This window comes from Cottoperca gobio, chromosome 4, assembly GCF_900634415.1.
Source record: "Cottoperca gobio chromosome 4, fCotGob3.1, whole genome shotgun sequence".
NCBI lineage: Eukaryota > Metazoa > Chordata > Actinopteri > Perciformes > Bovichtidae > Cottoperca > Cottoperca gobio.
In genome coordinates, this window is record NC_041358.1 from 437,501 (window position 1) to 454,150 (window position 16,650).

Genomic DNA, 16,650 nt, shown 5'->3' on the forward strand with positions numbered 1-16,650 from the left:
CGGGAGCCAGTGCAGAGCAGCTAATACAGGAGTAATATGATCCCGTTTCCTTGTTCTAGTCAATACACGTGCCGCTGCATTTTGGATCAACTGAAGAGTCTTAAGCGACTTTTTGGGACAACCTGATAACAATGAGTTGCAGTAATCCAGCCTTGAAGTAACAAATGCATGGACTAGTTTTTCTGCATCATTTTGAGACAGGATGTGTCTTATTTTTGCAATGTTACGTAGATGAAAGAAGGCAGTCCTTGAGATTTGTTTTATGTGGAAGTTAAAAGACAGATCTTGATCAAAGATGACGCCAAGATTCCTTACAGTGGTGCTGGAGGCCAAATTAATGCCATCCAGAGCTTCTATGTCATTAGAAAATGCGTTTCGAAGGCGTTTAGGGCCAAGTATAATAACTTCAGTTTTGTCTGTGTTTAACATCACTGTCTGTCTTTCCTGCGCTGTGCTCACATTCACAGCAAACATCATGTGAAGACAAAGCTTGGTGTCAGATAACATTGTTAACTGTATTCTTCAGTGTTCTTCACTGAAGCAATGATGAATCATCTCAGCAGTTGTATCTGTAGAGTAGCTCCTCGGGGTGTTTAAACCTTTTTTCTTTACCACTTGGGGGAAGTGTAAAGTTGTGAACACAACATTGACGCTAATACCTTTTAAGTTTATATGGCGAACTTCATTATTCATTATAAAGATATTACACAGACATTTAATATTTGCCCCAATATCTGGAGCTTCAGTCCTGAAATATCAGTTTTCCAAAATCTTAATCTTATCTCCATAGGCAGATAAAATCACGTGACTGCAACAATCGCATCTTATTTTATACAGATTGAACTCATTGCTGAGCTCTGCTCTGTTGCTTATTGTATGTCTTATTGTTGATGTCATAGATGTGTTATTGCTGCTGCTTTGTTGCTTATTACATGTTTTATTGCTGATCTTGTGTGATGTAAACTGACCTGGAGTGCCGTGAAAGGTGCTGTTAAAAGAAAAGTAGTATTATTATTGTTACTTAGTTCTACCATGGGAAGATGTTAAACCAGGTGTGTTCCCGTGTAAAGAAAGCTCAAGTTCTTCACTGTCCAGCTGTTAGCAGGGTTTTAGATTTCTACACAACAGCTGTGTAGAAGCCAGAGTATAAAGACATACAGAGACCCAGAGTGGAAAGATGAGGGGCTGAAGGGTAACCAGCTTGTGACCTTTGACCTCCAGGGTACCAGGGGACATAGATGAAGTCAATGCCCTCAAACTGCAAGTGGATCAATGGAAAATTCCCACAGGACTGGAAGACCCACACATCCCAGGTAAACACACTGAGCTCACTGCTGTATGTGGACCTACTTCTGGTTCACACTGCAGCCCAGACAACATGGTGTGTCACATGTTGTCACATGAGTGGAGCAGAGTTAAGCTTCTAATGACTTGATGTGATTCTTAAACCGGTTTTAAATGTGCTCTCTCGCTGCCTCTATGTCTGTGTGTCCCCAGCGTCTCTGCTGAAGCTCTGGTACAGGGAGCTGGAGGAGCCACTCATCCCTCATGAGTTTTATGAGGAGTGTATCAGTCACTATGACAACCCAGAGGCAGCTGTCAACGTGGTGCTGGGCCTGCCGCACATCAACAAATTGGTGCTCTGCTACCTCATCCGCTTCCTACAGGTAACACCTTATACACACACGCCAAGTCACAGCACTACATCTATATCATTACTAACTAATATCTTGGCTGATAGTGTCACACACACACACACACACACACACTTTTCTCTCTTCCCATAGTATCACTTCAGATGGTTTTATTTGACACATTTGAGATATCAGTCTCTGTGATTTCTGCCTAAAGAGGTGAATTCAGTTTGTCAACAGTCAAGTCAAAATAGTCCCTATTAAAAGAGTTTTGTGGATTAACCAGAGAATCTAGAAAGTAATATGGCTGTTGATTTAATGTAATGTTACCTTACTGAGCAGTACAAACTAAATTCCATTCAGCTCATTGTGTTGGGCCCACATGCCACCAGCAGCATTATCTCACAGCTGTTCTTAAATAGACAAATACATGTTAGCCACAGATCAAGCATCTAGTATTCACATACTGTATGCACAATCATGTTTCTATGCCTAACTAGAATGGCACCTGGAGAGAGCAGGCCAGTGGGACATTAACATGCGCATTCCCTTTAACCCGAGTTGGGCATTAAGCATTATTTATGCTCATACGCTACAAAGAAGATGTTGTATTTTATTTCTCAGAGCATTTAAACAACATGTTGTTCTGTGTTCGAGATATTGCTCTGACTTGAGGGGGTTCACATACATTTTCCCAGCTGGGGAATAATTTTTCTGATTATTCCGAAAATCAGCCAAATAGTTTCTCCGTAATCCCGCTGACAGACAGCCGACAGACAAACCAAGTCTAACACATAAACTCATTGACGGAGGTTATTGTGACAATTTCAAATGTCTAATAGAATCAATTGGTGAAGGATGTAAACTGCAACTTGGAGGCAACTTGGAGGAGGCAAACAACTGCAATTGTAGTTTAAAAAAAATAAATCTGGTTTGTTACCATTTGCAAAACTAAAACATTGGGACATTTTCAGCTCTGGAATACTGTGCCAAACTAATCCTTACCAAATGGCTATGGTTCATCAAAATGGCTAAAGAAGTAGCTTAAAATTACGGCAGAATACATTAGAACATGTCTATATAATGTCCCAAATCTGAGTTCCTCTGCTGTACGTTGTGTGTCCAGGTATTTGCCCAGCCTGCCAATGTGGCCATCACCAAGATGGATGTGAACAACCTTGCCATGGTGATGGCTCCCAACTGTCTGCGTTGCCAGTCCGACGACCCCAGGGTGATCTTTGAGAACACCCGCAAGGAAATGTCCTTCATCCGGGTGCTCGTCCAGCGGCTGGACACCAGCTTCATGGATGGAATCCTATAGCCCCCCCACCACACACACACATAGACACATACACATCATCCATACTACCCTCCCTTTAACCCCCCGCTACACCCTCCCCCAGCACAGGAACATCATACATACACGTTGTTGCCACTGGGTGAACACCTTGCCTCTCCAACATGTTACTTTTCTGGAACTAACAAAACTGCCTTGTTTGACCACTGTACAATTTGAGTTGAGACAGCTGTTTTTCTATCTCTGTAGATGTAGTCCTCTAGTTGATATTTACTGAAGAAAAACACCAGTATTTGAGTTCCAAGGTTTTCATATGCTAACAGTACTGTGTGTGCCTTCACATACATTAATACAGTATACTCATACAGTTTGAAGGAACTAGCAGGGATCTCATCAGGATCATTCCGTTGGATTCATGTTGCTGGAACACTCTCAAAGGTTCATTTTAAATCCAACTTATTTGTTTTATATTAACTGATTGTTCTCTTTGTTTTCCCTGCCTAAACACACATACAAACTGACACACACAGCAGTACATGCACACACTTACATTGAAAGTCTTGCCCCAGGGTTTCACCTTCTGCAATGTACAATACCATCTAACGAAAAGCAAAAAGGATCAGCGAGATGAATGATGCATTAATTCAAACCTACAGGTGTCAAGTCTCTCACACATACACTGGCTAAGCAAAGCATTCGTAGTGTTCAGCACCAGATTTTCACAAGAATGACCTCACCATTCCATCAGTACTTTATTATGTTGTTAGATGTATGCCTCAGACAGCAGGTGTAAAGGTGAGGCTGTGTCCAACATTGTGTTTCACACTGCCACAACCTACCAGAGGGTCCTCTGTTTGTCATGCACTTGTGTGAAACCTGTGCTGTCTCAATGGGGCAGAAATCATAAGACAAAAACATTTGGGCAAATCTGTAACTTGATTCTGTTAATCAGATGTTGGTTGACTTTAAACACGTGCAGCTGTAAAGGAAGACAGATAAGGCGATAGCTCGGTAGGTCATCAAGTGAGGAGAACGCGGACACTAAATCTGAGGGTCCAACACTTCCATCATGTTGGGTTTATTTGCATACACTGTTTAAGTTGTTAGTACGTTCTAGAAATGTTAAGCATGAAGTGAACACAACATACTCCACATGTAATTATCAAAGAGTCTCATCATGTTTTGTGACGGACTGTTAGGACCATCGGCTGCAACTCAACTTATTTCATTCAGGGTATCTGCAGGTCTTGTAAAGTCTTAAAAAGCATTGATTTAGTTTCCATCAAAAGGCCTTCTTAGAAGGTACAAATATGTGTTATATTTAGTTTAGTCTACTATAAAAGTCTAACCCTTCTGCTGCAGGCAGTAATGTTGGTTATAAAAGGTTTTTGCATGCTGTCTTGAGTTACAGGTGTAACAGACCATCATACCTGTAACAACACTGTCACTGACCGAGCTGCAGCTCATCGGCTCATAATGGGAAGGTTGAGAATGAATTATTTATTAATTGGTTAATCTTCGCTGGGTCGAGTTAGTGTAATTTACTTAATTATATCATTTAGAATTATTATTATGTATTGCTGGGAAAAAGTGACACAAATATAATAATGAATACATCTACATTGCCCCTCGTGGTTTTCCATCATACTCTCATACTGTGTATGACAGTGAAAGAAGTAATAAATTATATTCTATATGACCTTGCGCCCTGTAGAAACCCTGCTCATAGTTCTGTAAATGTTGTATGCATACTAACACCTTTCACATACTTCATTTGCATATTACTAATACTGCATGAAGTACTCCCCGTATAGTACATGGGACAGAATGAAGAACGTGGACACGGCTGTGATAATAAGCTCCACACTAACAGTTTAGCATACACCATACTGGTCAACAGTCAGTGCTCAAACATAATGTCAAGTGTTAGCAGGCACACGACTTAAACTAGCCTACACTGTCTCCTCATATAGAACATCATTATGAGCAGCTCACTCGTCTCCTGCTCATTTTGAGTCAATATCTTCCACTTGGCAAAAATAACTTGCACTATCAACGATGGATGTTGCATCCACATATAATCCAATATTAACACAATATGATCAATACGGCTAATTAAAATGCTTACTTGTTAACAGACTGCTACAGGCAGCGATGGGGCTACCGTGTTGGAACGATGTGTGAATGCTTCTAAAGGAGATTCTCGGGAGGTGTTCTTGTGTTCTTCACATTGGGACTGTGTGTATGTACTAATACTTGAAGTGAGTCAATCCAAGTTTGACTGAACAGCAGCCGGCAACAAGTGACAATTACAGGTGATTCTAAAACACAGATAATAATTATAAAGTCAACCAACTGACTCAATGCATGCAGACAAATCTAAGTTTGGTTAAATTAGCTGACTTTAGCCACCATAAGCTACTGGGCACACCAGAACATGTAAGACTGTAGCAGACAAACCCCTGAGTGAATTAAGTGAGCAACAGTGTGTTTTTATTACCAGTTCAACTTTTCATTTGTAAGAGGGAGAATGTGTTATTTCTTCTTCTTCAAAAGAGTGTTAAATACTGTGCAGAATAGTCTACCGCATACAGCTCTGGAGACAGTAATTGTGGCACAGGGGGATTTGGTGTCCATGCTCTAATCACTGAACACTGAGGGCCAGCTTCTGGCTGAGCGTGTGCTGACAAAGGAAATGAGCTAGTGACTCTTGCCTTGGCTCTGACAGATGATTGGTTGTAACATGTAAACTGATCTCACAACCATCTTGCATTCCTTAGCATTAGGTCATCTTGAGGAAATTTGGTCATGTCTGTCCAGCAGTCACTTTAAGTGTTGAATCCATGAGAACAGATGCAGGAGCAGGGAGGATCACAGCACTGCCACAAAGGCTCCGTCCGTAATGTTTAAACACAGCACAGCATGCTCGTACTGCCTGGGAGGGATTTGAGAAGTGCCAGGTCTCCCACAACACCCCCCAGCCCGTCCCCCCACCTGACCCCACCACCACGAGCCCCAACAGGCCTTTCTGCTCACTAATGATTTGTGAATGTGTCGTCTACCTTCTCATCTGTCTGTCTGTCTGTCAGTCATTGTTTACAAAATGTACCCGTCTCTTGCATCCATCTTTGTCTGTGAGCAAGTACTGTTGTTTTTTGTATTCATTTGAGATTGTTGCTGTATTTAACAGAATTTCTATGTTTCTTAACCCATTCTTTTTATATGATTTAATTTATTTATATTTATTTGAGGAGATTTCCTTAATGCCTTCTCAAGATATTGTATTGTAGGCTCCAGTGTGTGTGTTTTTGTTACTGTACGAGTGTGTATGTGTATGGTTGCATGGGTGTGCGATCGACTGTAGTTTTCAGTATGCCAGGGCACGTACGTGTTGATGTATGACTGTGAATCTCGCTGTACCAGTTTGATTCATTTGGGTTTTTTGTGAGAACTGAAAGGTTGATTGTGAACGCTCCATGGAGATACACACGCTGACCATCCTGAAAAAACACTGAACACTCGGTCTAAGTTCATTTTTAGCTAAATGAACCCTTTTGTTTGTGAAGAGACTGATGAGTGTCACTGTGTGTGATGTGCAGCTCACTCACTCCAACATACACTCTCCACATAGATAACATGTACATTGACACTGTACAGACTGTAAAAAAATAAGTATATAGAGAAATGAGAAGAAAAAGCAACATATGTAACAGTGGAAGCTCATGTATTAAGGTGGGGGGGGGGGGGGGGGTTGTTTAGTTTTTCTTCTGTTCTCCAAGTCTTGTTAGTGTAAATTGTCCTCACATTGATAGAGGTCTAAAGTTGCATTTGAACCCATCCCTGAACAGGTTTCCACCTATAATCCATTGAAGTACCACAAAGTGTTTTTAGGCCCCGATATCTTTAACTGTTGGTCCGATTCATATTCTGAAAAGAAGTGATTTGTCTGGAGGAAAAGTTTGACTTTTGTGAAGGTCTAGGTAAAGAGAAAGATGTGTCATTGAGATTATGGGTTTCAGAATTCAGCAGTCTGTCTACAGCAGCTGCATCACCGTCTATTGCTGAACCATGCTGCAAATATTCTGTGCAAAGAGACAGAGTAGCTGCTAAATGCAAGAAAAACATTATGCCAACGTCCTGTCCTCATAGTGGGGTTGCCAGGTTTAAACACTGTCCTAACTCTACACAAAACGCAGGTTACCTGGAATTTAATTGGTGACTTACGTATAAGCCTAACAAGATACTACGTTGTAAGTCCAGTTAGCTTCCCATCTAACTGAGATGTTGAACAGGCCACCCTGTGCCATCTGTAGCGGGCAACATGCCAGGTTAATACGGTAGTTTTAAATCTTAAAATGTTTCCACATTGTGATTGTCAATGGTTTTTTTTCCTGACAGCCAATCAAAATTGGAAGAGGGTACAAATTTTATTTAGACACTCATAAGAAAAGAAATAATCAGAACAAACAAACTCATTTGACAACTGACTTCTTTACGAGGTATGAATATAGCCAAAATGTTTAAATTTTATTTCTGGTAAAATGACAGTAAACGTAAAGCCTGACATGCAGTGTGCGCGAGTGTGAAAGAGGTGTGTGTTTGTTTTATGTAAGAGATGGTTGTAGATAGACCCAGCAAATCAACTGATTAGCATGCAGACATAGGGTCTTCACTCTCTTTGACTTGAATTTACTAAAATATGAGAATATACAAGAAAATTAAACTGAATTTACAGAAAATAAGTGTTACAGTATTTAGCTTTAAAAGTCCACTAAGAAAAAGATTAAGCTCTTTTAATCCGTTTTTCTGATTGTTTTTTCTACTTGGTTCCTACTAATGATGATTTGGTAGTCAGTGTCGATGCTGTTTGTCTAATGTAAAGAAAATGACAATGAGGGGAAGGTGTGAGATAGCTGCTGTGAAACTTCTCTTCACCTCGACATCAATCCTCCAGGTTTTTCAGTTGTATCTTAATGTCCACTGTCACTCACACTCTGTCCGATGGAAGACTCTGGAAGTGCAACGGACGCTGGTTTAATAAATGATTCAAATGTCAAACTCACGGGTTGCTTTTATTTAACAGAACTTGTTAAATGTGTCACACACACACACTGATGTGTATATAGACATGGTGAAAACATGAGTGTGACTTGCATCAAATGGAGAGTGGAGAAGTGACTCATGCTGCAGGGGTGGTTCAATAAGTTCAACAGAATCCTAAAAACTGAATAAAAAGCTGTCATTGGATTCTGCAACTGTGTGAAGTCAAACTGACCAGTCACTCCTCTGACAAACAAAGTGCTTTTTACAGCCACCTATAACTCCTTTGTAAGCTAAGCTTTGTTCACATATTGCTAATGTAGTCTGCCATTGTGTCAGAGGAATTCCATCCTTCAACCAGTAGAACACAGAACGGACGAAGCCTCTGCAGTGCAGTGTTCCATGTGTCGGGGTCTCGGTCCCCTGGGTTTTTCCTGAGGTCAAGGTCAAATCGCTGCGGTGGATGGTGTGTCCTCACTCTCTTGGCGAACTCCAGCAGCTCAGCAGGCTGAATGAAGTTGGAGCTGTTCAGGACAAAAGGCAGCACATGGAACTTATGATATAAAGCTGTAAAGAAACACTGATACAGTAAAGGACGTCACAAGTTAAGGCCCTTCATTTAAAATGTCACTTAAGTAAAAGTACAGAAGATTTATCAACCAAATGTACTTAAAGTAAGCGTCTTTGAGTTTCTAGAAAAGCGCTATACAAATCTAATGTATTATTATTATTATTATTATTATTATTATTATTATTATTATTATTATTATGTATCAAAAGTAAAAGCACTCAAGAAGCAGAATAGAGTTACAGTATCTGTAAGCCAATAATATATGCAACATGTAAGCAGCATTTTAATGTTGTACATGAATTAGGTGGAGCTAAGTTTAACTACTTTCTATACTGAATGGAAGCTAAAGCTATAAAAAAGCATTATATTATGAAGTTAATCATATGATATATTAAAGCTAGAATCTGCAAAGTAACTATAACTGATGTGCTATCTGTGTGTGTGTGTGTGTGTGTATCACACCTGATGAGCCTCTGACTGTATGAATGCTGCGAGTGGTCGCTAAGACTAGAAAAACGCTACATAAATGCAGTCTATCTACCATTTATAACTAAATAAAGGTAATGAGTAAAAACTACAATATTTCACTCTCAAATGTTGTACACTAAAGTAGAATCACATTGAAATACTCAAGAAGTACAAGTACCTCAAAATTGCACTTAAGTACAGTAATGTAGTTATTTTCCACTATACAAAACACAATATGCCTTTTGCAGTATGACAAAAATCTGCATTTAGATTAAGCAAGAAGAAATTGCAATTGTTTTATTTTATTTGAGTTCTCATTTGAAATATCAGGAGAAGTGTCCCAGAAGAATATTTTGTTTAAATAAAAGTATTTTTAACGTAACCTTTTGACCTAACAAAAGTTCAAACACAAAGGTCAATACTTCCAAATGGAGCTGGTTGATGTGAGTATTGAGAGATGCTGTGGTACGTCAGCTCATTACTAAACATCCTGCTGCTGTCTGCATCTCTCACCTGATGTTGAGTCGTTTCACTGAGCTGGATCCTGAGAACAGCTCTGCCAGCACACACACATTCTTGGCTGTGGACACAGACAGTCACATTAGTTACCACAGCACTGTAGAAACAAAAAGATCTGTTCCCCCCTGACATGGGGAGCGAGTTAGCCAAAAAAAGTCCAGCAGATAAGGAGCAACATTCTAATAAATGGAAGTCCAATATTGTAGAGTACAGAGCATTTATTAGAGCTGTCTTACTTTAAACCAGTCTGCTGCTGATGGAAACAAGGTTGAAGAGAGTGAAGAGATTGAACAGAAACTAAATCAATGGACTAAAAGCAGCTACCAGGCTCCATAGAACTCAGGGAAAATGCAAAGTTAGCGATATTTTCTCTGTGGGTCACTTTTAATGCAACCTTTTTTACCATATTCATAATCATGTGATCTTTTCTTAATACAAACATGGATTATAGCCACTTAGCACAAAGCCCAGTTGAGGTCAGCTTGAGTTGGTATTTGATACATTGTGTCCTGTCCTGTGTTTGATCTGTGTGCCTAGTCACGTGGGTCTGCTGCCATGTGAAGATGGACACTGCATGAAATCTAATGGTGCCTTCACACAGCAAATTTTAACCATCTTTACTCGCGTCATACTGTTAGGTCTGGGTGAGGTACGTGCGCCCCTCTCCTTTCCTCCACTCTGTCTCTGACTGTAGGTGTGTGTCGCCGCCCTTCGCAAATTTGATTTAAAAATAAAATATAAATGTTTTATTGATTTATCTACAAACCATTTAGCGACCCCCCTGCAGTACTGTTGAAGACATATGCTCTACACTTTAAATCACTACAGAATAAGACATTTCAAAGATTTCAGTTGAGTAGAGAATTCAATGATGTCATGTCACAATATATTTAGAATAGAAACTGAAAGCGATTGTTTGGTCAGTGTAATTACTATTTTGTTAATATCCACTTGATCACTTGCTCTGAAAATGCCGAAACACTGCGTCACATTATGTGCCAAGTTACAATGTTATGGTTTCTCAACAATAGATAGTTATTAATAGGACTCAAAGAGTTTATTACAATGGCTGCTTTTAGGATTCTGCAAGTGTTTGTTGTGAGGTGCCACAAGGGAGCTGCCTCTTCTCTACTCTCATTTTACAAACAAACTTACATTTACGTCCATTCACATTAACGGACCACAGGAAGACTAGCAACCACATCAGTGGATCCTTTTAACCATAAAGATCCCTTTAGATTACATTTTTGCACAGAATGAGGACTGTGGATTTAGATCTCAATCTTTTACAGTGGAGTGGTGCTAGAGGGGGAGAGGAGGGATGATCAGCAATCAATAGATCTCTACATATGGCATGTAAATTTGATCCAGATAGATGATACAAAATCTAAATCAATCCCATAATCCACAGGATAAGGGTCTTTACACAATTCATGATTTTTCATTTCATGATTTTACATTACCAGCTCAGTACCATAGTCAATTCAAAATATGTGCAAATATGAGTAAAAATGAGTTGCGATCATGAGAATCAAGTTTGCTGTGATGATCTCAATACAAAGAGCTAAAAGAATATTAGCAACAACAGCTGATCTAACATTGCTTAGATCATGATGACCATCACTGTCGGGCCAGAGTCCAGCAGCAGATTGATGTATTCCTGAATTGAATAGTGGAAAGATGTGAAGGCTGTGTTTACCGAGCCGATTCTGAGCCAGGCTGAGTGTGTGGAGAGAAGGCACCTTCTTCAGAGCAGACACCAGCTGATGCAAATTCTCCTCCTTGTCGCTCCACTTCTCAAGAAGGCGGCAGTCATTCAACTGTAGTTCTGGGATAGAGGGAGAGATAAAGGGCAAAGAATTCCACTCTGCACTGGGCTCAGTACAAAGGATTAAGCAAAGTTTCAGACCTTCCAATGTGGAAGGAAACACTGATGGAAATAAATAAAGTCACATAAGTGTTCTAAAAGATGCAACTATTGCACACTGTATCTGTGTAAATGAAAGCAGACATATATAACCTGTAATGTCCCCTACTGTATGTCCTTATGTCCTCGAGGCTCCAGAGCCTTAATTATTGTGCCTGGAACACACTTGTACAATTCAGCCTGAATGCTTGTATTTCTAAGAGACACTTCTGAATAATGCAGCTTTAGAAATTCTGAGGCTTAAGCACTTTACAATAACCCCTACATTTACCTTTGGGCTCCAGGTCATGTTATGAACAGAAGTAACTATATGGAGCAAATGCCAAAACTGCATTTAACAAGTTATGCCGTGAACAGCCACAGCTTGTTGGTAGAGCGCTTCCATGTCTGAGCACAGTACAGAAAGAAGTTTACCATGAAAACATTTTGGAGGTGTTAATTCATGAAGGTTTGTTCCTACAATAGATCCAGATGCGCAGAGCTGCCAACTTACATGTGCTTATTTATGTAATGTTTCATTTTAAGGAAGACATTTACTCTTGTGTTCCATGTCACTGTTAGGATCAAGTTTACATTTCCAAAAGAAAAACAATAACAACAGGTGTTGGCATCAGGAGTCATTCCCATTTTCTTACCTTCCAACTTGCAGTCCGTCAGTATTTTTAGAATCTCGGGGAGACAATCAGACAGCTTCATGTCCTCCAAGGTGAGACTCTTCAAGAGGTGGTTTGACTCTAAAAGTTGACCATTAGTGGTTAGATTATGTTTGGTTTAGAAATAGACAGATAAATTGAGCAAGCATAAGCTTATTGTAGTCTATGTGTGTGTTAATGTCAACTTATGAGTAACAAAAGAAACTGTAATATAGAAATGCTTAGTTTGTCCTATAAAATGTACCGCTTAGTACATACTGTATTGGTCACAAAAAAAACATCTTTCAAGTTTGTTTTTGTTATGTGTTTATGTTCAACAAAACATTTACTTTACTTACTTTCAGCTACTTTTCTCCCAAATATCAGTGTCTAGTGTCAAGGTGTGTCAAAGTTAATGAAAGGTTCCTCTCCTTTTAGTGAATCTTTAACGATAAGGCTGGTTATTCTATTGTTTTTCTTTAAATCAACAAATACAGCGAAAACACAAAACAAGATGTAAATCTTTGAAAGACTGTAATGGGTGTTATTTAGGGTAAAGGTTCAGCTAAAGAATAACCCACATTGGACAACAATGGAGCTCTATGGCACAGATGAATAAGATACATCAGGGTTTGGATACACACACAACACTTGAAAAATATAGAATATCACAATACTTATATTGTCAAGATGTCAATTCATGGCATTTTATTGACTTCGATCCCTAGCAATCCTCTCTACCCTGGTGCTGCGTGTACATCCTTTAGAAGGCTTGGACACTTAAACCTGGGTGAACCCCTTACAGTGACACATTACCTGAGAGAGTGGTGAGGAGTTGGCTTTGAGAGGAGCCAGTTGGCAATCTCATCCCAGCTACGTGAAGTGAGGTGAGCTGTGGAGAGTGTTTCAGCACATATGCGATGAAATGCAGATCTCTTTGGTGGAGCTCAGCTACTTTGAGTGACAGCTTCTCCAGGGGCAGCTCTGCTGAAGGTTAGGAAACAGTCGCCTTAGGTTGATTATTATGCACCACTCTGCTTTAGTATCATTCAGCTGTATTGATCCATTTTGAACAAACTCTTTAAAGAAGGCAGTTTAGGTTTACATTACATTTATTTAGCGGACGCTTTTATCCAAAGCAATTTACAATTGCATTCAACCATGTGGCTACAAAGCAATTTCTCAAGCAGAACATCTCAGACTATCTTTGGGTTTAAGAAGGTTGGTTGGACAACACAAAACATCTGTAGAAGTCACCTTGGAAAATTGTTTTATAACAAAAAATAAGCAACACCATTGCTATTTTCTTTTCTTTTTACATTAAATTAAATCTGAGAAAAATAAGTATATCTAGCTTAAACAATTCTGTAACACTAAGGTGACTCTGCCCCTAACCACTGCAGGATTTGTTGCTTAGCACTGGACTGGTTCACCACTTATCTTGTGTTTTAACAGGTTAATACATGTTCTGCTTACTTAAGTTTTACTTCACTTTGGTAGAAGCTTTACAGCACCTGGCATGTCTGAATCCTCAGCCCTGGGATATTGTAGTAAGAAGCGTGATCCCCGCATCACAGTCTGGATCTCCACATGCAGGAATATCAAGTTGGGGTTTGCGTCCAGCAGGAACTCCACGAGCCCGGTGTACGGCAGGACACTGATGCTCAGGTCAGTGAGAGAGCTGCGGGAGCTCTCCGTCAGCTGCTTCAGGGCTTTGGCCAGGCTCAACACATCCGTGTCCCTGAATGTCGCTGCACAAACATAAAAACTAATCATTCCTGCACACAAATGTGTTGCGTTGCAGGACACAACAGATGCATTTTGAGGGACTTTGGGAGAAATTTAGAATTTTGGCAAATTAATCTCAAAATCAAAACTACTTTGCTTCGTGCAAAACAATGTGATTCCAAGTACCCCACCATTAACAAGGAAAGTATGTATTTATAAATATTTTTTGACCTAATGGTGGGTTTTTTGTTAATATCAACGCAAAGATATGCAGCAAGGAAGAAGACTGAAAGCTAGTAAACATTGATAGAAACAATGCTGGATTTGAAATTTGATTTGCAAATGTTTTATGAGGAAAGAAAGGTGTTCAATACGTTTGTTAGACCTCAACACGCATAATTAATTGTCAACTGTCCCCAGTGCTCGAGGACTCATTTTTCAATGTTGCTGATAGTGTGAAAGCACAGATACATGGTACCAATCCGAGCCTTCCACCCATTAACCTATTAATTAGCAAACTTACAAAAGCTTTGAAGAGTTAGAGAGCGAAGGCAGAAAAATGTGGGCAGGGCAGAGTTCAGCACTTTGAGGGAGTCGGACCCACACTGCCTGATCTCCAGACAATCGATCTGTCCCCATGGACAAGCCCCTGCAGAGGGACCTTCACACGCAGTGAAGATTTGACAGAGAACCTGCGGGTCCACATTAAAGTTTGCTTTTCCAGATTCCTGCTCCTCCATAGACACAGAATCCAACTTTGAGCGTTTGCAGGGAGTGACTTGATCATCCTGATCCTCTGAAGCCCTAGTATTGAGATCTGAACTGCAACTGGCTCTGTCTGCACTTGCTGAAGTGGCTTGTAAAATACAGCTTGCCTTTTTGCTGTGCATTAGGTTCTTCAGCTCTAGGTTAACATATTGAGATCCCCTGCCATGTAGGATCCAGGCCAGCACTATGGGACATTGCACATCTACGACAATCTTTTTAGCCACCCCGTGGTCAAGCAGGCGATGGAGGACGTACAATGCAGTTTGTGTCTTCCTCTTTGATAGATCAATGCACTGCGATACACCAACACTCCTAATACCCTTCTCTAAGAGGTTCAGAAGAGGCCGTCGCTCAGCAGTTAAACTTTCAACTGGCGTAGTGAGTAGAAAATGTTTGATACATTTAACTGCAGCCAACAGGAAGGATGGAGTGTTTAAATTTGTAATGTTTTTTTGGACAAATCGGTTTGTGAAGCCATAGAATACAAGAGTAAAAAGCATTCTCATAACTTCGTGTTTGGCCTCTTCTTCTGTGTGGAAGTCTATTACCTGAAATGTAACACAGGATACAAATTACACCTGGGGTATAGATGTTACTATACGAGATTGTTGAATATTAAAGAAGACGTTGCACGTACATGGTTAAGTCCACACATATCTCGTAGGACTCCAATCCACCCAGAAAGAGTAGATATCCCTGAGACAAGGCAAACAAAAAGTGGAAAAAAGAATCTTAATCATAAATTCCGATCAAAACAAAAGTATGGCCTCTTTGAACAAAGAAAATATACAAAACACTTTATTTGCACTTCAACAATTCTTACCTCTCTGGTTTAGGGCAGGCTGGAGCTCATCCAGCTGACATACTGTCAGATGAGTAAGAAGATCCTTAATGAGAGGCATTGGAAGATCTATGTTATGATAGATTGGATAGAGTTAGTTGTAACGTTAGCTAACTGTTGTAACTGTTGTGCTAGCTGGCTGTCTCCACTAATGGGATTTAACGGTAACTAAGGTAATGGTAGCTTCTGGGTTTAACGTTAACGTTAGCTAACTCCCTGTTCAACTTCTGGAACACAACTTACCAAGAACAGCTTCCATGCCCAGAGCCGCAAGGTGTTCCCTGACAGCTTGGAAACATATCTCCTTTAAAGTTGAATTTATTTGGTCTGCTTTGCCGGCCGCGTCGCGCATTGTTTAGCATGGATGTGTGTATAATGATACACGATGCTAATAGTAACGTTAACCAACAGCTAGGACACAGCACTGGTTCCATCCGCGTCAGTTTGAACCCTTTCCTTGACGTTGTTGTTCTATGGCGGTTGGCAAACAAGTGTATTACCTCTTTTCCCATGGATGTAATATTATACGTGACATTACAGCCACCTTCTTTTTCTTTAGTTTTAATGGCGGGCCACAAACCAAGATTATAGGTACATGCCGCCACCTACTGTACCGCGGTGTATAGCATGACGTTAGGGAGATATTCCTTTTATACATCAATGGTTTACATTCTGAATATTAAATCCGGTACCTATACATATTAAATAAAGCCCTTCCTAACTGTTAGTTAGTAGTTTGTCCCATATCTCCAACGTATCTTCAGGTTTTATTTTCCTCACTGCTTTTGCCATTGTTCCAATTTTTGCTTTAAAATATTACTTGTTTTAGGCCTACTAAAATGTACTTTCATGACACATTTTTTTGTATGTGCTTTCTTTTTGCAAATGTATCTGCTAAAAAAAAAAGATAATTTGAAGTCTATATAATTAGTGTTGTTTCAGTCAAAACACAAGTCTCTTATCTGAATGAGCTCATTGGTGGAACTGCTTCAAACTATAATCTGAACATACAGTAGTCTCAACATACAGTAGTCAACACTATTTCCTCTTTATTTCCCCTGATAAACTTGCTGATTCTTTCCCAATCTAAAGGGTTGAACTCTGGAACTTTCACAACTCCAATTTTATTAGTCCTATTTTTTTTAGGCCTAGATTTGAATGTTAAATACTGATTCTTTATACATGTCTTTATTGTTTGCGCAATGAAAAACTCAAGTGTAGGAAA

At 39.8% G+C, this 16,650-nt stretch overlaps 2 protein-coding genes across 4 annotated transcripts in view; one reads left to right on the forward strand and one right to left on the reverse strand.

Annotated features, from left to right (window-relative positions):
- The window catches only part of arhgap39 (Rho GTPase activating protein 39), an 80,903-nt gene extending 74,254 nt beyond the window's left edge, over nucleotides 1-6,649 (forward strand). Inside the window, exons 9-11 of the mRNA XM_029430251.1 lie at nucleotides 1,222-1,313; nucleotides 1,498-1,667; nucleotides 2,761-6,649. Coding sequence (XP_029286111.1) covers nucleotides 1,222-1,313; nucleotides 1,498-1,667; nucleotides 2,761-2,955 — 457 coding nt within the window. The 3' untranslated portion in view covers nucleotides 2,956-6,649. The remainder of the gene's footprint in view (nucleotides 1-1,221; nucleotides 1,314-1,497; nucleotides 1,668-2,760) is intronic.
- A 680-nt stretch (nucleotides 6,650-7,329) lies between these two features.
- On the reverse strand, nucleotides 7,330-16,030 carry lrrc41 (leucine rich repeat containing 41). Of its 3 annotated transcripts, none has more exons than XM_029430256.1 (10): nucleotides 15,669-16,030; nucleotides 15,408-15,494; nucleotides 15,222-15,280; nucleotides 14,340-15,132; nucleotides 13,603-13,839; nucleotides 12,905-13,072; nucleotides 12,092-12,190; nucleotides 11,229-11,357; nucleotides 9,524-9,590; nucleotides 7,330-8,495 (listed from the first exon to the last, which is right to left on the reverse strand). In XM_029430256.1, exons 1-10 carry the CDS (start codon nucleotides 15,775-15,777, stop codon nucleotides 8,276-8,278), a joined length of 1,968 nt encoding a protein of 655 aa, XP_029286116.1. In that variant the 5' UTR covers nucleotides 15,778-16,030; the 3' UTR covers nucleotides 7,330-8,275. The 3 variants fall into 3 exon arrangements, with proteins under 3 accessions (XP_029286116.1, XP_029286115.1, XP_029286117.1); XM_029430255.1 differs by having other exon boundaries at nucleotides 12,905-13,075; XM_029430257.1 differs by having other exon boundaries at nucleotides 12,905-13,075; nucleotides 15,408-15,471; nucleotides 15,669-16,029.
- Nucleotides 16,031-16,650: the final 620 nt, after the last annotated feature.

Excerpts from the sequence above, each read along its gene's own strand:
- lrrc41 (XM_029430255.1), bottom strand. The coding sequence starts at position 15,777 with ATGCGCGACGCGGCCGGCAAAGCAGACCAAATAAATTCAACTTTAAAG. Across the intron at positions 13,076-13,602 it reads TGAGGATTCAGACATGCCAG|CAGAGCTGCCCCTGGAGAAG; the intron begins GTGCTGTAAAGC and ends CCTAACCTTCAG. Across the intron at positions 11,358-12,091 it reads GACGGACTGCAAGTTGGAAG|AACTACAGTTGAATGACTGC; the intron begins GTAAGAAAATGG and ends CCTCTATCCCAG.